Here is a 24,331-nt window from a genome sequence, read left to right as displayed (position 1 = left end):
TGTCACAGGGCCTGAGAGTGCCGATTTAGCGTTTCCTTCTCTTTGTTTCTTGTGCTGGTTATCAGCTTATTGCCCCTGAGCTCCAGATTTACTTTCGTTGCCTGATCTGTGAAAGTGGACCTGGATCCTCTCAATACCAAGTTACCCTTCCTCGGATACAATTGCTCCATCCTAGGGTACCATTTAGATTTCCCAGATTCATATTTACTCTCCTGTCACTGTTTAATAATTCTTTTTATGTTAAACTGTCCTCACTGAAGCTGTCTCGCTTCTGTCTCTTGGCAGAATCCGCGCTGTCCCAAAGCTCCTCCCTTTGGGAACCGACAGGGCCGCAAAGCCTGCTTCTTGTGCAGAGAGAAGCTTGTGCTAGCTCTCCGTCAGTCTTAACCTCGCTGTTGACTCTCTGAATGCTGAATGGGGTTCATGGGTGCTTCTGGGACCCCAGTCTTTGTCTTTCCACGCAAGAGATTACTGGTTTGGCTCTATATCCGTGGAACAAGAGAGGTAGCTTAACTGATGGATTAAGACGTGGACCCTAATCATATTGCCTGAGGTTGAATCCTGGCTCTTCTGGTTAGTTTTGTGATCTCAGGCAACTTACCTCTCTGTAATTTCATCTTCTGGTGGATGAAATGGGGCTAATAATAATACCTACCTCCTGGGGTTGTTATGAAGATTAAATGAGTTAATACGTATGAGTGCTTGGACCAGTGCCTGTACAGTAGGGTCTCGGTGTATTCCCAGTTATCATCGTCAGCATCACTATTAGTTCTGTGAATTCGGCTCATCGCTGACGACCTGGGATGTAAGTGCCTGTTCTTGCTGTGCTTCCCCAACTGGGTTCAAGTTTCACTGCATTTGGCAACAATTTTTCATATATTGTAGTTTAGGAGTGTGGCTGTTTCCTTTTTTTTCCCCCCTACTTTTATTTCTTTTTCGCCCTTCCTGGTTTTAGGAAGAGACTGACAGAAAGGCCTTCCTTTGCCATCTTTAACTACGAAAGCACATAATCATTTCAGAGGGACCAATTCAGCAGCAGCTTTGCTTTTCAAAGAATGCTTGCGATTTATTTGTATAGATTTGTTAAAGATTTTACAAGTTTCTTTAGCATATGCAGTCAAGTTTTCTTCCTCCTGTGATAGTATATCATATAATAAAAATGTCTTTCCTCTAACTGTTTGGCTAGTCAGTATTTCAGTAATGATTTCAGGTTGACAAAGGTGCTGTTTTCGGCTACGTTGTTGCAAGGTGGAAACTGACTAGCAAGACTGAATTCCATAAACGGTCCAAGCTAAATTTTCCACTTGATGCTAAACACTGTACAATTATGGGGTGGCTTTAGTGTGTGGAGAAAGTGCTTGTGAGGTTTAGTTGAATCAGTTATGTGATGTGGCTACCAAGAAAGCTGGCTTGACATGATAAGATGCTCAACATTGCTCATATGTTTTTTCCACATTGCTAACTATTAGAGAAATGCAAATCAAAACTGCAGTGAGGTAGTTCACCTCACGGTGGTCAGAATGGCCATCATTTAAAAGTCTACAAATAGTCATGCGTATGTACGTATAGGCATGACTGGGACAGTACGCGCTGTACACCAGAAATGGACACATTGTAACTAACTATACTTCAATAAAATAAATAAATACATACATAAAAAAAACTACAGATAATAAATGTGAAATTTGACATTTCTTTTCACCCTTTTAGTTAGCTGAGTTGTATTTCCTTTTTTTATATTTCTTCTTAACAAAAGATTTAACAATAAACTATTGTTTACCTGGTAAGCTATTGCTGATGTAAACTCTACACTAGCAATAGCTTACCAGGTAATTTCCAAAAACAGGAACTTTCTTCTCGGTTTTTACTTGGCTATAGCCTGAAATAAAGGCATAAAGTCATCCAGTCGCTGGCAGTGAGGGCCAAGGGTGGCTTGGGACTAGATGTGCCCAACCTCCCGCTGTAACATCTGCCTCTTGCCACCCCAAGCAAAGATGCGGTCTAAGTTAAACCAGGGTGCTTGTTATGTAAACCAGCCTCAAGACAGCCGTCCACCTCCACATTCCTGCTGGGCCCCACCTCCCGGAATGCAGGCTCAGAATAGCAATTTTCAAGGTAACCACTGTTTACAGAAACACATCCTAAAAGGGCATTTGACTCACAGGAAGGTTCTCAGAAGTTTTCAGTAAGACATCTCCAGGTGACATTCAGCATTTGACCTTCTAAGTGGTTTCCATAGAAACAGCTGGGAAGCCACAAATATTGGACCGTGAGGAGCAGTGTACAGAGAACAGTTGTCCTAAAAATTTAGAGACGTCCCAGGAAAGACTGGAACATCACCGATCTAAGAAAATCAAAGGAAATAGACACATGAAGGCTGATGGAAGAGCCATGGTCTTTTTCATTTGTGAGATTTAAATTAAGAGAGGTTTTTTTTTTTCTTTTAACTAAGAAGCTATTTGAAATTTGCCACCTTCTCTGTTTCTTTTCCAATTTTCTTCAACTCAGAAAGCAACAGTTCTCAAACACTATGATTTTCTTTTTTTCCCCCATTCTTTCCCCCACCCTTTCCCTGGTATCTATCTTATAGATGGCTACCAAGGTCCAAGCTCGTCAACCTAGATTTGCCTTTCTGTTCTGTTCTGTGTGTTCTCCTAGGTGCGGACAGCTGGTGTGTGTCTGCTGAAGGTTCCTTCTCCAAGTACTCCTTGACTATCTGTCTTTCTGTCTTTTCAGGGAAGAAGAGCCCAGACCTGGGGGAGTATGACCCCCTCACACAGGCTGACAGTGATGAGAGTGAAGATGACCTTGTGCTTAATCTGCAGCAGAAGAACGGAGGGGTCAAGAACGGGAAGAGTCCTCTGGGTGAAGTCCCAGAGCCTGACTCAGACACCGAGGTCGCAGGGGCTGCAAAGCCGCACCTGTCAGAGGTCACCACAGAGGGGTACCCCTTGGAACCCCTGGGGGGCCTGGAGCAGAAGGCGGCCTCCTCCCTCGTGTCCTACGTGCGCACGTCTGTCTTCCTGCTGATGCTGGTGATCTCCATGGTGCTGGTGCTCGTGTGTGCTTTCCTGATCCCCTGTCCCCCTCGAGATCTGCACAGCACGTGGAGCCGCCACCTGGGCCCCCAGGGAGGTGAGCAGCGGGATTTTCAACTCCCAGTCTGTAAAACTTCATGATTGCCCACGTGTGATTCCCTAAAGCTTCCAATTACACAGAAAAGTCTTTACAAATTAATGGGTGTCATCTAGCATTTCTCCCCCTGGGCATGGAGGTGGTTAGGAAGTTAAGATTTGAAATAGGACAAAAAAAAAAAAAAGGATTGGGACAGCTCCGAAAACTTGGGACGGGGACTGCGTGGGATTTCTCCTGGCAAAGTTCTTAATTAGAGGCAGAGAGGACAGAACATCGTTGGCTGGGCTCCTGTGGAGCAGGCAACGCTGTGTCAGTGGAGAGCAAAGCTGAGGGAAAGGCTGTCACCTGAGAGAAGCAAGGCTCGAGTCCTGGCCAGGCCAGAGGCTAGGGCTCCTGTCCGGCCCTCCGGTGTTTGTTGATTGTAGAAGCCTGACTTTAAATTGAATTTTCAACTAATTTCTTTTCAAGGAAAAAAAGAGTTGCTTCCTTGCAGGAGCTTTTCTTTCTTGCTTCTAATGGCTGGGATGGTGCTACCTAAGTAATTCTAGCTGTTTTGTCTCATTTTGGAGGACATTGCTTTATTCTTATTTTTATTTTTAACTGAGTGAAAGAGTCTTTAAGTTTTACAGTGCTTTACAATTTTCAAAAGTTTCACGCACATGATTTCACATAATCCCATCATCCCCCTTTTTTTTAATCCCCTGCCCCTATTGTGCCCCCCCCCCACTGGTAGCCACCAGTTTGTTCTCTTTATCTGTGAGTCAACTTCTTTCTAGCTTGTTGTATTTTTTAGAGTCCACATATAAGTGACATCATACAGTATTTGCCTTTCTCTGTCTGACGTGTTTCACTCAGCATATAATGTCCTTGAAGTCCATCCACGTTGCTGCAAATGGCAAATTTTCATCCTTTTTTATTCCATTGTGTGTGTTATATATATATCTCACATCCTCTTTATCTAGTCACCTGTTAAGGGACATTTTGGTTGCAGAGCAGGTTTCTTTAAAACAACTTGCTCTGGGTCAGGAATGGGGATCACATCCAAACTGTCAGCGCTGAGTGGTCCTGTCCCTTGTAAACTGCACTGGTCCCAAATACGGTGCTTTGGCTATTCTGAGTTAAAGGTATTTCAACAACAGCAGGTGCAAGAGAGCCACTCTGACCTTCGATTCTTCCTGAAAGCAGGAGATGAAACCCTCAGGTGAAAGCTGCCTTCTTTACACCAGGAGAAAAGAACACGCTTATCACCAGAGATGAGGGCTTGAGGCCGAGAGAAATCTGTACAAACAGACCTTGTTAGAATAACTCTCATCTTCCTGTAGTTCCCTCATAGACTTTAGTTACTTTTCCACAGTCACCACTCTTTTTGTTTTTTTAAAAAATGCTTAAAGTTTTTAATTAAAAAGATTTTTTAACCTCTTTTTAATTGAAGGATAGCCAGCTTACAATGTTGTGTCAATTTCTGGTATATAGCATAATGTATCAGTCATACATATACATACATATATTCTTTTTTCATATTCTTTTTCATTATAGTTATTACAAGCTATTGAATATAGTTCCCTGTGCTCTACAGTAGGTCCTTGTTTCTCTATTCTGTATATAATAGTTTGTGTCTGCTAATCTCAAACTCCCTATTAATCCCTCCCCGCCTTTCCTCCCTGGTAACCGTAAGTTTGTTTCCTATGTCTGTGAGTCTCTTTCTGTTTTGTAAATAAGTTCATTTGTGTCATTTTTTTAGATTCTGCATGTAAGTGCTGTCATATGATATTTGTCTTTCTCTTTCTGACTCACTTCACTTAGTATGGTCATCTCTAGGTCCATGTGACTTGCTCTTTTGTTTAGCGTAAAGTTTATATGTATTAAGGTACCATCACTGGGGTTTACTGGGTTTCACCACTGTCTCGTTTTCTGTGGTGTGAATATCCCATGATTTATGGATCCATTTTACTGTTGATGAGTCTTTAGGTGGCTTCCATTAAAAAAGAAACAAAAATAAAAAAACCCATAATGCTGCTAAGAAGATTCTTGTACCTATTTCCTGATGGAGTGTGTAAGAATTTCTCTGGGGCATAAACCTGGGATTGAAACTGCTGGGTTGTACGCCATGTGCATGTTCAATCCTAGTAGTTTATATTAAATCATCTGCCATGGTGGTTGTACCAGTTTACATTTCCATTAGCCATGTATGAGTTCTCTCCAAATCTGGCAAGCATCTTCTGACTCCACACGGTTTGGGTGTGTGTGTCGGGGGGGCGTGACAGTCCCTACCTTGTCACTGCAAGGTGGAGATGGAAGTCCAGGATCCCTGCCTGACCTTCTCTGACATGATGCTGGTGGGGTGAGGGGTGCCCTGTTACAGCCGGACGAGGGTTTCCACCTGGCCTTTGCTGTGAGGGTGGGGCGGGGCCGGGCCACCGCTTTATCTGTGGTGTCTCGTTGGAGTAGAGCAGTTATTATCGAAAACTCTTCTGTCTTGCTAGGCTGCACCTTTCCTGTCGTCTGGCTGGGGAACCAGCTTCTCTGGGGCCTCTGTACGTCCCAGTTGGCATTCCCGGGGGGCCGGCTTCTGCAGCACCCTGTCTGGGAAATGCGAAGCCCGAGAACACCCAGGGGGGTCATCGGCTTGCCCTTCCTCGGGTCTCACTGTCCCTAGCCGGTCTGCCTTCTCTCCACCTTCCGGAGTCTTCTTCTGTTTGTTTTACTTTTAATGCCCAGGATTCTAGCTGTACTTAGAGGCAGAGACAGAACTGGGTCTATCGGTTTCATCTGGGAGCTGGAAGCCTGCCTGGTGTTTTGGGAACATGCTCTCTCCAGCCTGGAGCAGAGGACTGGCTGGTGGTAACCTTCTGAGGACGTTGTGTTTCCTCTGTGTCTCAGGCGGGGACCTGTCCCCACTGGAACTGGCCGACGTGAACGGAGATGGCCTGCGGGACGTGCTTCTCTCCTTCGTCACGTCGAGGAACCGGAGCGCAGCCGGTAAGGGACGCGTCTCTCGGAGGCCACTGCTGGAGAGGCTCCTCGATGGAAGGGTGTGAGCCAAGAGAACATGTCAGGGTTGCCTGCTGGAGGGCCTGCAGGGCAGAGAAAACCTTCGTGGACCTCTCCTGTACGCTGAACCTCATCAGGAAGCTCCTGCAGGTGCCTCACACCCATCTCAAGAAGTCATAGAGAGCGAGAGCTGGGCGACACTGATAGTGGCCACCCCAGGGCAGTGACAGCCTGAGACCGGGGAGAAGTTTTTGCCCGCACTCCTGCACTGACCAGCGCTGGCACTTAGGTTTCTTGAGTTTTCTCCCTGTCAGTTTTCCCTGGCCTCTTCGATTGTAGTCAGTGTAGACTATGCCACCTTCCCATCCCCGGCAGGAAGCGTCTGCTCATGTTCCAACACATCTTTACACGTGTACGTCTTGGCTTGGGGTTTGCCTTGTATCCTGTCTGTTGACTCCTCCATCCCTGCCCTCTGTCCTGCTCCCGGCGGGACGGGAGGCTGACCTGTATGCATCATGTCTGCAGATTCTCTGCATGTCTGAAGAGTCAGTAGGGTCATTAAGGAGGAAGGGACAGCACAGTATATTTAGCAGAGCATCCCTGGGAAGGCATAGACTTTTCATGTACATCACTGCTTCTGATAACAAGGTCTGGAAGAGCGAGCCAGGTTGCCACTCGTCTTAGGTTGTATGTTTAATTAGTATTTCTGAGGAATAGGTACAGTGACGCTGTAACACCCGCATTCCCTTGTCCTTGTGAGTCGTCGCTGGGAGCGGAACGTGGAGGTGTGTGAGATGGGCCACGGCCCTATCCTGGAAGTGAGTGTAAAAGCGGCAGGAGAGAAGCTTATTACTCTTAGGTGTTAGTTGAGTGACTTAAGGGGATTATTTGCTTAAGAGGTGAGCTACTCTCATCCTTCACCAGCTATCCTTGGGCCTGGCTATTAAGTTTGCCCAAGTGTTCTTCCCCGACTGAGGCCAGATCAGCGCGTTCCATGGAATTCTAGACCAGGGAGACCTACCGATCATTGCTCAGTGTCATCTTCAGGTTTCCTTTTTTTTTTTTTTTTTTTAAAGATTTTTTTCCTGCTCTCGGGGAGCATTTGCCACAATGATCAGAATTCAGGTATTTTGCCCCCTGCTCTACACACGTTCTAGATCAGTCTCAATTTCCTGAGCATACCTTTCCGTCCTGGTATTTTTTTTCTTCTTAGCGATGACTTTTCCATATTCTTGAGTTTGCTCCTTTTATTCAGAGAACAATTGGCTGCTATATGTGGTCAAGGCTTCGCAAAGCACTGAGGAGGCAGGAATGAATGTGACAGGCTCTAGCCTTAAGGATATCCCTGTTTAGTGGGGGCTAAAGTGACAGGCATGCAAGCAGACATGTTGGCAGAGGTGTGAGGGGGATGGAGCTTGCGAGGCCGCCTTGAGGAGGTCACAGCATCTCATCTTCCGTGAGAGGCGCTTTGCGCAGATATGACAGGTACTCTGTTTGCAGACCTTGTTGCCAGAAATATAGGAGGGAGCTCAGCCCACAGATCTGAGTTGCTGCCTTATGTCCATTTCCTTTTGGTTTCCTGGCCTCCTTATCTCTCCCTCTTGTCTCCCCCTCCCCTTGCTTGTCTCTCGTGTGCTTTTAGGTGTCTCAAGGCCACCTGCTGTCCTTGTGTGCCTTTCGGGGATGAACGGCAGCACACTCTGGTCTAGTCCCCTCCCCGAGGAGGCCCGAGATATCACCTGCTTGGATCTGATGCCAGGAAGCGTGGCCGGAACCATCTGCCTCGTGACAGGGACACACAAGATGTTCAGTGCTTTCAATGCGACATCAGGTAAAGATCCTGCTTCAAGGAGCCCTAATCTCGGATTAGAATAATCTGCTGGGGAAGGGGCCGCTCCACTCTCATGTGCTGAAAAGTCTGATTTACTGCTCTGGAAGGTGGCTATTAAGGGAAATAAGAGAAAGGGTTGGAATAGATTGAGTAATAAATCCACCTTTCAACCTGTTTGGTGATCGGATGGGGCTGCACTGAGTTATCCAAACAAACTACCCTGAGGCCGTTGGTTTCCAAAGAGTCTCCCTAATCTGTTCTTTGTACAAAAGACAGCTGAGCTTTGTCTCTTCCCAGTTGACACACGTGGGTCCACGTGTAAACTTGGGCTTTAACCACTTAAGATTATGTCAGTGAAGAATCTAAGTTTTGTCCAGGCATGCTGATTTGACCTCTTACCTTGTTGAATTGAGATACGTAACAAAAGGAACAGAAAAGAATCAGATACCAAGAAGGCTCCTCGCAGAGCCTCGCATACACTGCCAACATGCTTGTTGACCTTGGATTTGGATGAGGCTGCAGAAATGGCCTCCTTCCTAGTTGTAGAGGTTGGAGTTTGGTAGTGGGGTTCTTCTGAGTGGGAAAAAAAAATTTACACGTGTGTTAACTCTAGAACTGAAGTCATCTTGAAGACCTTTCATGGTCTCCCCACTTCTGTGAACGCATGGTAGAAGGGGAGCGTTAGTCTTCTGTTTGGTGCCCCAGAAAGTTTCCTTAATAGCTAACAAATCAGTTCCTCCATCCATCCCAGACAAGTGGGCTCTTCTCTCTTGGTTAGACATCGGCATGTCTGTTTTATCTAAAAAAACCCTAGGTGTGAAGTTGTTACATGGGCTTGTTGGCCAGGTGCTTGAGGACTTCCGCTCGCACGCCCTGTGCCCTTCCCCCACAGTCAGATAAAAAGTGAAGGAAAAAGTGAGTAGGAGTTCTGCCCACTGTCTGTCATTCTGCCCACTGAGTCTCTTTTCTGGCCTGGGAACATTACATCGGCCCCCTCCAGAGGTAGAAAACCCTGATTGTGATCAGCCTCTCTGTCCTTCCCTAGGGAAAGCCATTTGGACTTTAAACCCAAACGACTTGTCCAATGGGACCCTGGCTGCCCCTGGCGTGGTGCTGCCGGACGTGGATGAAGATGGCGTTAGAGATCTTGTGGTCCTGGCCATTGGGGAACTGCAGGTATGATCCACGTTACATGGTCCTTGTTTCGTACACGAATGCTTCAACTTTAGTCCGTTCCTAATATCATTATTAGAAAGGCTGCTTGAAACCTTCTTATTGTAAGGGCTTAGATTGAAATAAATTCTCTTTGAGAGATGAGGTGAATCAATTACCATTATGAATCCATTTTCCTGGTTCCTTTGACTGGCACGGTGGCACTTTGGAGCCAGAGAGGTCTGCATTTGAATTTCTGCTGTACTGCCTTGTGGCCTTGGGCCAGCTGCAGAGCCTGCCTCCGCCCTGGCTACTTCGTATTGTGGGGCTCTTGTCCCAGTTGCAGGAAACAAATTATGAAAAATGAGAGCTAACGGATTTGAAGTGCCTAGTGCCTGTTTTGCACCAAGTGTGCACATAATTTTACTGTATATATTTAACTTTTTTTTCTCTTTTTCTTTTTTAGATGGAGGTACTGGGGTTTATACCCGGGACCTTGTGCGTGCCAAGCACGCGCTCTACCACTGAGCTATACACGCCCTCCATATATTTAACTTTTCCTGCAGTGCTAAAGCAATGAGACAGGCTGACAGAAAGTTCATCAAATAGACACAGAAAGAATGATAAGTCAAACAAGTAATAACAATGGTGACCAAAGAAAGAGTTGTAGCTGACTGCAGACTTCAGTTCTAAGACAGTGGTCCCTAAATGATGTGCCCCAGTTTGCCCTGCTGGAACTCCAGTTCCTGGAACTAGTAATTCTCTGCCCAAATAAAATTACAGTAGCTCCCCTCCCCCGCCCTCAATCACAGAAAAGACTATGTTAATGAACAGAACGATCTCAACTTTAAGTTTTCATTCCTGAAGCTTTTCTCGGAGCTTCTGTCAAACTTTCTCTTAGCCGTTTTCTCTCAGACTTCCTAGGGTGAATCTGCCCAGAAAGGCATGTGGACAAAAGAATTGAACAATTGGCCAAGAATATTTGTGGAAACATGTGGATACAGATCATTTTGCCTCACTGGGTAGCTTATTTTAATTTCACTAGACCTTGTGTTTCCCGTGGTGATTTTTATGATGCATGGGTGGAGCAGAGTTACAAAATCTACAAGTAAAATTATTTAGAGCAGAATTAGATCTGTCAGTATTTTTTGGTTTTCCTGCCAAGAACAGCATAAATGAACTCAAAGAGCTCCACAGGCCATAAGTTGGAGGAGCCTGGCTTTGGTACCTCATGAGATACTTTATGTTTGTGAGATGTGGGAAGAGAAGATGGATCACGGAGTCAGTTTCTGGAGATTAGTCACTTTTAGAAGTTCTTTCTGGCGGTTTTTCTTCAACTGGCCGGATGGTCTCAAGGTAGATGGAACCAAAACTTCCAGAATTATTTACAGATTCTTTGTTAGTTGCAGTCACTGTGAATAAAGAGCTCCGGCTCCAGGGAACATTTTAAGGATTACCTCCATCAGCAGGTGATTCGCAGAAAGTCCCAAAGTGGAAAGTATGGGGAGTTTCTTTTTAAAGGAATTATGGTGAGCAGAGGCACAGCAAGACGTTGAACACGTGTATGTGTCCTGAAAAACCTCGGCCTTGACACCCCATCTGGCTTCTTAACTAGGCAGCGTTGGTGGACAGGATAATGGTTCAGTTGTGATTCAGGGACCCTCCATGGCGAGGGGGCTCTGTTAGAGGAATGACTTCTCACCTGCTCCTACTGTCTGCCTTTTTCGGGGTGGGGAGGGGAGATGGACTAGTGTCTACTGTGCCTGGAAAGTGATAGACAGTACTAGGAAAATCTTGGAAAAGTGGTGGGTTTAGAGCAATAGCTTCCTCTTTACACTCACCCTTTTGACCTCAAGCAGCAACGAAGGAACTGAGGGATGTGTTTGCTCTGAGCTGCAGAGATGGAAGACTCTCTCTTCACAAGGAATGAGACATATTAGGGCTGTGACGTGGAGTGACAGTGTTCTTAGATCTGGGTTTGGAGTGAGGTGGGCTGAGAACACCTGGTTGGGTTAGAGAATGAATCTGGTCTGAACATCAGTGGGAAGGGACCTTAAAAGCCACGTGGTTGAGCCTCTCGCACCTTCCTACAGTCTCTGATAGGTTGTTCCAGATACATCGGCACTCATTCCCCCAGTACTCAGGCTGATGGGAGAGTCACTAATTTGTTGCACAGTCCGTTTTGCTTTTGATCTGCTCTAGAAAATTCTATGTTATTGTTGAGAAATCTGCTTTCTCAGAGCTTCCATTCACTGGCCAGCTTCAGCCCCGTAGAACTATTCTGAATGAATCTAATCCTCTTTCCGTGTGAAAGGCCTTTGGCTGTAAGCCTCAGCCCTCTGCACCTGCTACTCTCAAGGCCCCAGTTTCTCCTCCTGTTCCGCATGCAGCATGATTCAGACCCCTCTCTTTCTTGATTTCTTTCTCTTTTCACTCAGTGGGTCTGTATTTCTTTTCTAATACGGTACCCATAAATGAAAACAGTGTTCTGTTTCTAATACAACCAGTTATATCAGCTTAAGGAAATTGTTACTTCTTTTGACATAGACTGTACTTCGACAGATGCAGCCAAGGATTGTGATAACCTTTCTAAGATTCAAGTTTTGTTTCTAATCAGTTAAAATACCCACATCTTTTTTTTTCTACTTCTTTCATTTTTTTCCTTCCAGTTTTATTGAGCTATAATTGACATACAGCACTGTATGAGTTTAAGGTTACAGCATAATGGTTTGACTTAACACATGTCATGGAATGGTTACCACAGTAAGTTTAGTGAACATGCGTTATTTCATACTGATACAAAATTAAAGAAATAGAAAATATTTTTTCGTTGTGATGAGAACACTTAGGATTTACTCTCTTAAATGACATACAGCAGCGTTAATTATGTTTATCATGATGTGCATTACATCTCTAGTACTCATTTATCTCATAACTGGAAGTTTGTACTTTTTGATTGCCTTCCAATGCCCCTTCTCCCCACCCCCGCCTCTGGTAACCACAAACCTGATCTCTTTTTCTATGAGTTTGTTTTTGAAGTATAATTGACCTATAAGACCGTGTCAATTCCTGGTCCACAGCATACTAATTTGATATTTCTATACATTTCAAAATGATCTCCATGAAAAGTCTAGTTAGCATAAAATACCCACGTCTTTTAATTAATGGCTCAATTCCTTCTTCCAGATTTTTTACCCATCTTCCAGCCTTAGAGTTTTTGAATTTTGAGTTTGTCATACAGCAGATTAGCTGTCTCTGTCAGCTTTGTAATAAGCTCAAATTCTGTTTATTCAGGTCTTTGATAAGAATGATTACTAGGAATAAGACAGTGGCAGGGTGCTGTGACATTCCACTCAGAACCTCCTTCTGGTTTGGCACTGGCCCTTTTGCAGGGTACACGGAAAACCACATCTCTTTATCTTGTCTGTAAGAATTAGGGGGTGATAAACTCTGTCAAAAGCTTTACTGAAGTTAAGTTATTGATAGAGTCCTTATATTTCTCAACCAGTGACTCTGTTCCCAAAAGAAAATCCTCTAGAGCAGGGGTTGCCAAGCTATGGTCTGCAGGTCAGATTTGGCCCACTGCTTGTTTTTGTAAATAAAGTTTTACTGGGACACAATCACGCCTATTCATTTATGTATATACGCTGTGGTTGCTTTCACACTAGGGCGGCAGAGTAGTGTAGTCCGTATGGAAGCCCTCTGGCTGGGAAAATGTTAAATAGTCACCGCCTGGCCCATCACCGAAAAGGTTTGCTGATCTCTGCTTGAGGGTAAGGTTGATCGTGGCCAGGGCAGACGCGTGTGTTATGGTGGAAGCACACTGCCTGCGCTGCTTCCTGCTGGGGCCAGTAGGGGGTTTGAGAGTGATGACCAGGGTGAGGGGTCGGTTGTCCTCTGTTTAGCTCTAGGCTAGAATTCTGGGCCTCGGACACTGCTCTTCAGCAGCAGCTTCGGAGACATTGCCCCAGCTGCCATCCCGATGCTCTTTGCACGTATTGACAAGGGATGGGACATTCGCCTCACTTCCAGGGAAACTGAGTGAAGCGGGCTCGGCTTGATGCTGTCCAACTTTGGGAGGTGTTTCTGAACTCTCAGCTAACGAGGAAGCAGTGATGTGATTAGGAGGAGAAACGATGTGACTAGGCAACAATAGGGCTCCAATGAACTCAACCCCCTTCTTTCACTTCGTCAGCCAGATCTGTGCTTTCTGCTGGTGTCCGGCCGGACAGGGAGGCCCGTGGGCCGCCCTGTGAAGTATAACATCGTGGGAGTGGGGAACCTGATCGGTCCTCAGGTTTACATCACCACAAACGGGGCCATCTACATCCTGTTTGGCTTTGGTAAGAAGCAAGGCTCATTTTTTCCTCTGTCCTCATCGGTGTGTGTGGTGAGGCCTCCCTGTGCGTCAGAGAAAGTCGCTGACACCTGCCCTCTGTCACCTCCTCTCCCCCATGCGCCCTGCTGCAGGGCGCTAACTCTCCTGTCCCCACCTGCCTTCTGCAAAGAGAAGAGTCTGTCCAGCATCCACTTAATCACTTCCGCACTGGCTCCGGGCTGGGCCACCCCAGGCAGGCTGTGTCCGTCCGCTCAGACTCTGTGTCTCTCCCTCACATCCTCCCCCTGGGGAGTGTTCTGTCCAGTTCAACTTCTCACTCTTGGTTCTTCCTGCACCCTAGGAAATATCCAGGCTGTCGCCCTGCGGGACATTTTTATTCAGGCCCAAAATCGAGACAGCTCACCGCCTTCTCTGCATATCGAGGAACCCGAATGGGAGAAGCGAAGATCCGTCAACCTATCTGAGCTCATTGATGTTTTCAGGTAGGGCAGCCGTGTGGCCCTGTCCCGGTGTGACGGGAGTCTTAGTGTTTGATGGGGCTGGTAAGCATGTGGGTGGAGGCTTGGGAGGAGAACAGTGTTGGGGGAGAGAACACCTGCCTATCTGGTTAAGGGGAGTTAGAGATGCTCTTCTCTTGAGGGAGGATATAGCTCAGTGGTAGAGTGTGTGCTTCACATGCGTGATGTCCTGGGTTCAATCCCTAGTCCCTCCATTAAAAAATTAAGTCAGTAAACCTAATTACCTCCTCCCCTAAAAGAAGCATTAAAAAAAGAAAAAAAAAAAGAAATGCTCTTCTCTTGCTAACAGAATTTGTTGACATCTACATGTGGGTGCCCATGACGTGTGGTCAACTCTGCACGGAGGTGGCCAGTAAGGATATTTGTTTAGCGTGAGAGTCGGAGCAGGGCAGGTGAGACTGGGGAACCTCGGGTAGGGAGGTAGATTTATTTAACATTACTGCTTGTAAAACCGTGCTCAAGGCTCTGCCCTACTCTTTTTTTTTTTTGTTTGTTTCTGCCCTACTCTCTGCTTATATTTTTCTCTTAATTGAAGAATCGTTTTGGCGGCTGCAAGGGTGGCACCCGTGAAATCTTTTTTTTTCCCCTTGTTTATTTCTTAACTAAAAGTGGGATGCTGTTTGTCAGATGCTGTGGATTTTCCCCATTGAACCCCAGGCGGGGGTACTAATTGTCTTCGTTCTTTTCTACCAAAGCTTGAGAGCATTTGCTAGCATTTTCTTAGGCAGTCTCGTATTGTGTCAGTGCATTTGACAGATGTCAGTGGAGTGGTCCCAGGTGTGCAGAGGAGGGGCTAATCTGATGGAGTCTGCGGCAGGAGCTGCTGTCCGAGCCTAGCGACAGTTTCGAGCCTCCTGTCCCGACCTCCGTCTCCTTCCCTGCCGTGATCCTTGCCTCTGTTATCTTTCCCGGAGCGTCCAGTTCGAGAAGAATTTTTCTGTCGATTCCTTTGGAACTTTCATGACCTTTTCAGGGCTCCTTGGTTTCTAGAGAAACAAAGAAATCAACATTCAGCTGAAACAACAGCGTGACGCCCTTGACGAGACACTGGTGGGGGGTGAACGCAAGGTGTTCCGCACAAACACGAGCACCGAGAGGAGAGGCCGGCATCAGCAGGGTGGCGTCTCATCCAAGCCTGGGACTAAATGCTGGCATCTTGTTTACCTCAGTGACGGCGTCGAGCTCCTCCAGATGGTGAAGGCCCCAGGTTCCAACTGCAGCAACCTCCTGATTACAACCAGACAAGGCCTCGTTCTGCTTCGGGGGCAAAATCTTACACCTTCCTGGACCTTGAGCCTCCAAGGCCTGCGCAGGTTGGCGGTGGCCCCTCTCACGTTTGTGGCTTTGTTTTTCAGCTTGCCCATGTTTAAAGCCGGCCCAGCATGGCTGCTTGATATCCGGGGCCAGTGCAGGAGAGGGGCGGGGAGGAGTGCCTGGTTCCCTCTTTCTCTCATCTACCTGCAGTCTCTCACGTGTTCTCATTTGCAGCCAGCCTACTCCGGGGTACTTCACGGACGATGAGACGCTAGACTTCCTTCTGCAGATACCAAACGGAGTTGGGATGAAAAAGGTAAAACTTGGGGGCTCAAAATCCATCAAAACACATATCAGGGATGTACTTTGTGTCCTGCCCAGTGCTTGGCATTGTGAGAAGTAGAAAGAACAGAAAATATGGTCCCTTCCTTTAAAGAACTCCAAGTCTAGCCGAATTGTCTATGAAAGGAAAAGTCACAGTGCCGGGCTAAAACTGACAGCATCGGAAGTTTTTGTAGCCACCCTCCTTCCTGTGCAGGGGCTCCTTCTGGATCCTCAACTTACAATCAGGCAGAGTAATGAGGCCCTACCTTCCCAGGGTCGTTGTGACAGTTAAATGGAATCATACGCGTGAGTGGGTAGGATGTTTTAGTGCAGTGTCTCCAGACTTCTTTTCTCCCCGAGACTAACAAAGGGACTCTTGACCTGCTGCCTGCTTCTCCCTTTGTTCGCTCAGAGGAGTTTGTCTCTTGGTGAGACAGAGTCTGATCTCAGGCGGAGAAGGGCAGGCTTCCGGAGGATGGTGGCGGGGGTACCGTTAAGGAGCTGCGGGTCTCCTCCTCCCTGCAGGACAGAGACGCAACAGAGGCGCAATAATGACAGAGCAAGGGAGGGATGCAGTAAAGACACCAGGGCTGGAGGTGGCAGGGGAGTTTTCTTGGGATCTGTGCAAATGAGAGGCTCTCGAACTCTGAGGTGTGAGTTCTTCGGGGTGAAAAGGAGGTATAAGTGCTGCCAGGGATTATGAATTCAGCCTCCTTAACCATCCCTTCAGAGATGTGACTCAGGAGTGAATCTCCTGAGGTTTTTACATTCTTTTAACTTCGAGGCTACCGTGGAGCCGAGGTCCACATGCCGTGACATGTGACAGAGTCAAACATGGAATGCTTTTAGCACAGGGGACAGGACAGGGCTGTCACCTGCTTGGGTCCCTGAGTGGTGTGTCGCCTGGGGGAGGGAGCAGGAGTGAGGTGCTGCTTTTAGGACCTTGGCTGAGAGTGGCTGCCCTGCCCAGGACGGTCCTAAACCTGAAACTATCACAGTCACTTCCTGTCCCTGAGCCTCCAGTTCCTCATCTGTAAGATGAGAGGGGGCCTAGATGGTTTGCAGCGTCCCTTCCCACTGGAGAATTCTGCAGTCCTTTAAACTCCAGGACCCCGGCTGTTACGTAATGCTATCTGAACACCCAGTTGTTCACTTCTAATAAGTTAGTGTTAACACCGGTTAACATACATGTTACGTGAATGTCCGGGGGTCTTTTTTGTTTTTGTGCATGTGTTTTCTCAGCCCGCTGCCTTTCTGAGGGTGGGAGACCCCTGTCTTCTCTTTGCAGGTGATGGTGGTGGATGGGGACTCCGGCCTGGTCACGTGGAGTTACAGCGTTCTGTGCCACGGGAAGGAAACACCGACCACCTCAGCCGCTACTGTGGACCAGAAGTCGGTCTTCCTCTTCTGGGCTGAAGGGCTGTCAGCTGCGTCTCCCAGTTCCGTGAGTGAGCCTGGGAGGGTCCCTTTGTCACTGCCCTGCGGAGCTGCCTGGGCCCAGGGGTTGGGCTGGTGGTTTAGACCAGCCGCACTTCTGAATGGTTTTGTGTGGAGACAAAACGGCCCTCGTGGGCAGGACCATGCTTCCTCCTGAGCTGTGATTCCCCAACTTTGCCTTTTAGCCAAGCAGTGAAAGCTGACAGCAGCCCCCAGCTACTGGCTCCCGACAGTGGGAGGCATAGATAAAGGATAGAATGTCCAAGTCCAAATTTTAAAGATGATTCATCTGTGCGGCAGGTGTTGAAGAGAAATAACTGTGCCTGGTCTGGGATGGGCGAGGAGCAGGGGGCGAAGTTTCATGGAGGCTGAGGCTAGGCTTTGAGACGAATAAACTAAGATTTCAGGAATAGGTGTGGGGGCAGGGTGGCAAAGCAGTGGAGGTTTTGGGGACACTGGGCTGAAGATGAGAGTTCACCTGGAGGATGATGGAGGGAGGGTCTGGTGCATAGAAGGCAGATCTGAGACCGTCTTCAGTGCTGTCCTGCGGTGTTTTAACGGGGTTGATGAATCAGGATGCTGCCTATGGTAGGTGCCTGGGAGCTTTGAGTAAGACCCACCCTGATTTAGTTCAGTTAAGCACATGTTGACCAGCACCTCCCTGGTGCCAGGGGCCTCAGGATAAGCTGGGAGCAGTGCTGCCCTCTAGAGGAGCAGACAGCCGGTGCCGGATGATGGGGGAGCCCGAGGGAGAGTCCTGACTTCATCGACCACGTTCTCTGGGACCTGCCACTTAACTTTCCTGAGCCTCGTGCTCTTTCTCTGTTAATGAAGATGCTGATGTAGTCCTTCGTTTTAGGGTCAGATTGACACAAATGATTGTCCTAACTCTGCAGTTCCCTGCCATGTGACCGTGGGCGAGCTACCCAACATTTAACATCCTGGTTTCCTCACTTAATAAACTGAGAGGATCAGACCAGGTGACTCTCAAGTGTAAGTGGCTATAAATAACCACAAAGCGAAGGTGTGTTACAAATGCTCTGATAGTGATAAATTTAATAAGAAGTGTAGGTGGAAACACAGCAGGAGGGGGTATTCATTTTGTCGGGGGCAGTTGGGGAGCTTTTCACGAAAGAGGTGGCATCAAATCAAGTGGGGGACCTCCGGACGAGAAGTGTTTGAATAGGGGGCAATAGGCTCCGGGGGATGGTCAGATGGTTAAGGGGCAGTCAGATTGGCAAAGGTCAGATGGGGCTGAGCGAAGCATGTGCATGGGTAACCACAGACGTTCTTGAAGCCTGGGGTGCTCAGGCAAATCATCATAGGAGGCGGCTGGGAAGGGAAGATTTGGGTGAAATGGCTTAAGACCTTGGCTTTTGTGCTAGGGGGTTTGGGCTCCATTCTGTAGGCAGTGAGGAAGGAATTTGGCTGTTTTGTTTGTCATGCTGGCTGATCCGGAAATCTGCCGGTCGTGCCTGGGATCCTAAGGTGTATGGGAAAGCTCTCTTCTGCTTTGTGGCCACGTGGTGGGAATGGGGCTGCCAGCTTCCCACCCACGTGTCCCCTCACTCAGCGGACCTCCTCCCATGCTGACAGTACGGGAGCAGGGCTGATACTCAGTCCACTAGAGGAAGCTTAGGATGGTCCTGAGCGGAGCCGCCACTTACACACCTGTGTGTGAAACTCCTGAGCTTTAATGCCGTGCGTGTCTGCCGAACATCATCCCTGCACAGGAGTCGCACGGTAAAGGAAGTTCCCATGTGTGTTTCTTCTGCTGTCGGGAGTTGGGAGGCTGACACGCAGACCTTGGAATTTTTGTTTTATAATTAATGACTTTTGTCTGGTCAACATCCTGTTTATTTCAGGAACTGATAAGATTTTTGTGATGTTTGGCTTGCTACTTGCAATTGGCTCTAATATCCAGTGAAAGCAAATGTCCTTGGCACACTCTGTTTTCTGCCCAGATTTTGAAGAACCAGTTTCTGATGCTTTTGTAGACGCCAGACTGGGAGGACTCCCCATCCAGTTTCTCTCCTGGGACAAGCCCCTTTCCTTTCTTCCTTTCTTTTTTTCTTATAAGAGGGAAAGCATTGCCTAGCTCTAGGGGTTTGAAGAAGTTGGTGCTTAGTCAGTGTTTTGAGCCTTTTTGAAATAATATGTCTCTCGTCCATGCGAGCCTCTCTCAAACACACCCTTGTAGCCAGGCCTTCGCGTCGGAGGGAACGAGTCATCACAGCTCTCTCCGCCGCCCTTTCACCTGAGCGACATCGTACGTGGAGGGCGGGCTGACATTTGCTCTCACTGTTTCTCGTTGTCAGGATGGCATCCTAGGAACTGAGCCACCCAGCCTTCACCACCTTTACCTCCTCCACCCGGCTTTTCCCTCCATTCTTCTGGATCTGGCCAACGCCACCGGCACGGTGACGACTTCACAGGGTGAGCCCCAGGGACGGTGGTGGCGGTGCAGGGGGTCTATGGAGGGTGAGTCCCAGGGACGGTGTGTGTGTGGAGGGGCGGTCTGTGAGTGTGCTGAAAACCAAGGGACAGGGTGGTCCCATTCCCAATGGCTTGAGGTGCCAGTGATTCAGCAGCGATTGTCTGAGCATCAGCCCCACGCCAGGCACCGCATCCACTGCTGGGAATACCAACTAGACTGGTTTCTTGACCCTGCGGGAGCTTTGGACCTGGAATCCACAGCTGGGGACGTAACAGAGGCAGTGTGTTTCCTCAGGGTGTTCTTTTAGGCTCAGTACAAACTTTCTTTGGTCTAAGTCCACGTGCCCGTGGTATAGAGACTGGAGCCAGGAGGAAAAGGGAGAAAGAAAAATTGCCTATAATCTGACCTCGTATACCCCCAGTTAGCATGCTGGAAGCATTCTGCTTTACATATGCATCTGAATAACATCACAGAGCAGAACTGGGATTACACAGTAAGGACCTAAAACGCAGAGCCCTGGAAACTCGGCGCCTGCGGCTGGTCTGGGATGGTCCGAGGGCTCCTCCTCGGAGGTTCCCCGCCTCACGTTGGCCCCAGGGAATCTGCTTTTCCTGCTGGGGTGGGGGGACCAGGCTGGCCACATTTCCTTTCTTGACTTCTTTTCCACATTCACTTGCCAGTCAAAGACCTGCTCTCTCCTTGCAAAGTCGGTTACCTTGAAGTTGAAGATGGTGCCTGTGACTCCGGGGTCACGGGACTGGAAGAAGCGCTAATCTGGAACTTGCCGGCACTGCCGCCCCCTGGCTTTGTGTGTGGCGGGGGCCGGGGTGGGGGAGGTCAACTCGCAAAACCTTGAGATTGATCTAAATGAGCTCTTTTTCCATTTTACCATACATTATTATTCAGGGAACATTACATCGTGGTAATTAAGAATTGAGACCTTCTTATTACAACACCTGGTTTACATGAGGCAAAATAAACAGTGGCTAGGAACATAGCTTCTCTGACCAGGTACTGACACTACAGGGATTCTCAGAATTTCTCACTTTTCCACCGAACTGTCACTGTCACCATAGTTAGCTTGTCTCCTCACTTCCTTAGAAATGGCTTTGGAGAAGCACGGGTACAGAGAATGAGACTTTGCTCCTCTGCTGGCACCTAGCCACTCACCCCCATGCACTGTCTAGTCAGTGCCTGGCATTGATTAGATGCTCAATAAACTTCTTGTATGAGTTAGCGAAGGAGTGAATGACTGAAGCAATCCAGGTGCCAAATCAGACCACTCCCCTGTGAGTGAAGTTTTCGGTCCCCATTAGCTGCTCATTTTTGTCCATCCTCAGTTGGAATCAACGACCTCTGGAAAGATGCCTTTTATGTGACCAGGACAACAGGGCCAAGCTCTGAAGGCCGTCCGGCACCCCTGGCGGTCAGCAAGCTTAGTCTGCGCCGGGCGCTGATGGAGGGCCAGGTGGTCCAGCTAAAGGAGACCACCCCCAAAACTGGCCGCGGGGAGCTGCGAAGATTCCTCTCTAGGATAAAGTTCGTCGATTCTCCCTTCCAGGTGAACAGCTTGTGAAAGCAATGTTTGGTTAGTGTTGAGGGTTTAGGACAAATACTCCTGACTCCAAGTTGGCTCTTTAGGAGGGAGTGGGACGGGAGCCTTCCTGAGTAGCCGGGTACTGGGAGACAGTTGTCTTGGGTCAGTGTCAGGTTGTCAGGGAGCCTCACGATCATTAAGGGACGGCACTCAGCTGTTTTCAGCTGGAAATGGTACCATCTCCCTCTGGGGACATTTGGAAGTTGGGGTCATGGCTTTTATTGTTCCTCCTGGCCTTTTCTGGGTGGGGGCTGGTGACGCTGGCCTCGTGCAGGACTTGTGGGAGTTACATACCGTGAAGAACTATCTTACTCAAAATGCAACCTCCCCCCACCCCCAGTACTCTGGTTAAGTTCACTGTTCAAGAGCTTATCATGGAAAAGGGTCTCTGGGCCTTTCTGGAGGGACACTTACGAACTGCTGGGGCTGGACCAAAAAAGGACAGGAAAATAGAGGGGTGGTCTGACCTCTAGGGCTCCTCCCCGTCTCTCCCAGAAAAAAATGAAAGTCACTGATGCCTGCACCTTTCCCCTAGATCTAGCCTGGCGGACTCTTCAGTTTGAGAAGCTGGTGTAAACTCAGTTCTCTGGGGAGAAGGAGGACTCCTGCCACCTCACTCCACCGCCTCTGTGTGACGGGCCCCGCTTTGGAAGGCACTGGGGGTCCTTTGATGAGAGCATGATCCGTTTGGCTGGGGCATCTGACCTGCCTTTCCCATCCCCGCATTAACTCCCTCTGGGCACGCCCTGTGGATAGTTCGGAAACGTAAATCTTATTAAGTGTGTTTTGTTTTTTTTTTGTCGGTCTAATTTATAAACCCTTGCTGGGAAATTCCAGTGAGGTTCTTCCTTGGAACATGTTGTGGTTCGTTTTGCCCTGCGTGTGTACTTTTTAGTGTAGTGGTGAAATCCTTTCTAGATTAGCATGTCCTGAGCTCCAGGGACCTCGTTTCTTGTCCGTCTGATATGCATCTGGTTGGTTTGGTCCTCTTGAGACTCCCAGACAGCCTACCTCTGACTTGGAGGGCCCCCCAGCATTTCTCCCCTATGCTCCCCAACCTGTACCTTGGCTTCCCCCACCCCGACCGTAGCAGCTGTGAGAGAGATGGACAGTGGGGGATGGAGTGAGCCGTCCTCACCTTGCGTCTCCTGTCTCCTCATGTTCCGTCTCTAGTACTTAGTGACTGTAAGAATTAACCCTGTTCCTATCAGAAGGGGAGCAAGAGAAATCTAAACGACTCACCTCTGACAAGGTCCCTGTGTGACGATGTGGTCTGGATTATGCTGCCAGCACTTGTGTACATGCCGTCCTCAACTTAGAGGAAAACTCAAGTCAGGAACGCTGAGGTCGACACCCTCGGCCCCCTTCATCTCCAGTCTGCTTTCTCAGCATCTTCTCCTGTCGGGCGTCCTCCTTCCCACCCCGCACTTTGCTCTCTTTTATTCAGGGATAATTGTGATTTGCTGGAACGAGAGCAAAGCTGTTTCTGGACTTCTGTCTCAGGCTCCTTGGGTCCGGCACGCAGCCCTTCTGCCCTGCTCCCCTCCTCCCTTGTAGGGCCTTTGCGGCAGAGTATTTTGAGAAAATGGCTCTGTAAATACTGTAACTTTTATAAGTGGTTAAGTCCTTTTGAATTGTCTCCAGTGCTGACGTCTCCCTTCCCCTATGTGAGTATGCTGCTTTATCAAGTTCTTCTTTAAACTTCTAGGTCATTGTTTATAATGCAGAAAAAAGTCCCATGTGAACCTGGGGAGAACCACTTCTCTTCTCGAATAATTTTGCTAGATCATCCCCGAGTGTGCTTGGGGTCTCTCTTTACTCGAGCCTGTATCTTTTGAGCTTGTGTTAATAGATACCAGAAAATTTAGAGATTCCAGAAAATTGGGACCCCCAATTTAAAGGGAGACGTGTGAATTGGTCACCAGGAGGCATTGTGACGTAACGGGAGGTTGGTAGTCCGCGCTCCAAGCAGGCCTGGTGCCCAGCCTGCAGCGTGGTCGTGCCGGGTTCCTGGGCACCCCTCCCTGCCTTAAGCCCCTGAAAGCAAACTTGGTTTCAACACTTTGGGAGGCACGTGTGGGTCCAGCTTATTGTGAACTTGGAGGAGCAGTTAGGAGACACCCAAAAAGCACGGGACTGATTCCAGATTCACGTCTAGGATCTGCCTGAGTAGAAGGGCATCTGGTCTAATAGAGAATTCTGAGGACTCACTTACAATTGATGAATGCCTGAAACTTGGGCGGTGGTCCTGCAGCCTGGGTGGGCCACCTGGCTCTCTACCATGTGGAGGCTTTCTGGAAAGCCAGCCCCTTTAGACAGGAGTCAAATGCAAAGCTATTTCCTGAGGATTTGGTCTGAGGGGGATTGTTTGGGGTAGGACTGTATTTATGTTGGGTGAGTCCCAGAAATACATGAGAAGCTCAAAAAACAATGTCCCTCAATTCTCTGTGGTGTGTTTGCAAACTGACATAGATTATTTGGACTGTGGTAAGTTTGAATCTCTCATAGCTAAACGTAGGACACAGGCTGTAGGTTTCCTCTCCTTGCAGCCGATTCAGAGGGTGTAAATGGTGGCCGAAGACTGTGAAATCTTCATCTGATTGGCGTATATGCTGGTCTCTTGTCAAATGCGTTTCTAAACTTCCTTCTCCTTGCAGGCAGCCTCCTAGCCAGACATGTGAGATAGGACGTGTCCCTCCTGCCCGCACTCCCCGCGCGGGTTGCCAGCAAAGCCAGCAGGACCACCGCTTAGAGTCATGGCTTGTGCAAGGGCAAGGGTGTTCCTTCTCCCAGTCTGTCCTCTTCCCTTCCCTTCCCTTCCAAACCCTCTGCCCTGGACCACATCCTCCCCACCCCCCAGAGGGTCTCTGCTCCCCTTCTAGTGTGGTCTGGTGGTCCCACCCTCTTGAATGTGGATCGCTGTCCTTACTGCCCACATTAGGGGAGAGCCAGCTGGTATGTTGTCAGGAAGCATTATTTAAAATGTGAATTGTTGTGGAACAAATAAACACCGTGTATAGGAACCTACTTGTGTGCCATTCTCATTCTTCCAGTCATCAAAGACGGCTTGTTTCCCCTGATGGAAAAGAGAAAGGGCAAGAGGATGGGGTCCAGAGAGGTGGGTATGCCGCAGCCTGCTCCCTGGGGAGGCCTCCCTTGGGTTCCCACTGCGGAGCCGTCATCCTGTCTGCGTGGCCTCAGTGGGCCGTTTCTGGGGGTGGCGTGCTGCAGGACCCTTCTCGTGGGTACTGCTCTCCAGATGGCTCTGAGGACGATATGTAATTAGTGTACTGTCGTATGGGTACCACTGTGGGGA

General features: G+C 48.3%; 1 protein-coding gene across 1 annotated transcript in view; it reads left to right on the top strand.

Moving 5' to 3' along the window:
- FAM234B (family with sequence similarity 234 member B) overlaps nucleotides 1–24,042 on the top strand; it is a 29,122-nt gene extending 5,080 nt beyond the window's left edge. Inside the window, exons 2-13 of the mRNA XM_072954655.1 lie at nucleotides 2,737–3,135; nucleotides 6,016–6,114; nucleotides 7,769–7,957; nucleotides 9,003–9,133; nucleotides 13,305–13,452; nucleotides 13,789–13,930; nucleotides 15,136–15,279; nucleotides 15,455–15,536; nucleotides 16,833–16,988; nucleotides 19,300–19,417; nucleotides 20,759–20,979; nucleotides 21,551–24,042. Coding sequence (XP_072810756.1) covers nucleotides 2,737–3,135; nucleotides 6,016–6,114; nucleotides 7,769–7,957; nucleotides 9,003–9,133; nucleotides 13,305–13,452; nucleotides 13,789–13,930; nucleotides 15,136–15,279; nucleotides 15,455–15,536; nucleotides 16,833–16,988; nucleotides 19,300–19,417; nucleotides 20,759–20,979; nucleotides 21,551–21,556 — 1,835 coding nt within the window. The 3' untranslated portion in view covers nucleotides 21,557–24,042. The remainder of the gene's footprint in view (nucleotides 1–2,736; nucleotides 3,136–6,015; nucleotides 6,115–7,768; nucleotides 7,958–9,002; nucleotides 9,134–13,304; nucleotides 13,453–13,788; nucleotides 13,931–15,135; nucleotides 15,280–15,454; nucleotides 15,537–16,832; nucleotides 16,989–19,299; nucleotides 19,418–20,758; nucleotides 20,980–21,550) is intronic.
- The last annotated feature ends 289 nt before the right edge of the window (nucleotides 24,043–24,331 follow it).

This window comes from Vicugna pacos, chromosome 34 (assembly GCF_048564905.1).
Source record: "Vicugna pacos chromosome 34, VicPac4, whole genome shotgun sequence".
NCBI lineage: Eukaryota > Metazoa > Chordata > Mammalia > Artiodactyla > Camelidae > Vicugna > Vicugna pacos.
Note: the sequence above shows the minus strand (reverse complement) of the source record. Positions and strands in the feature narration are given on the sequence as shown.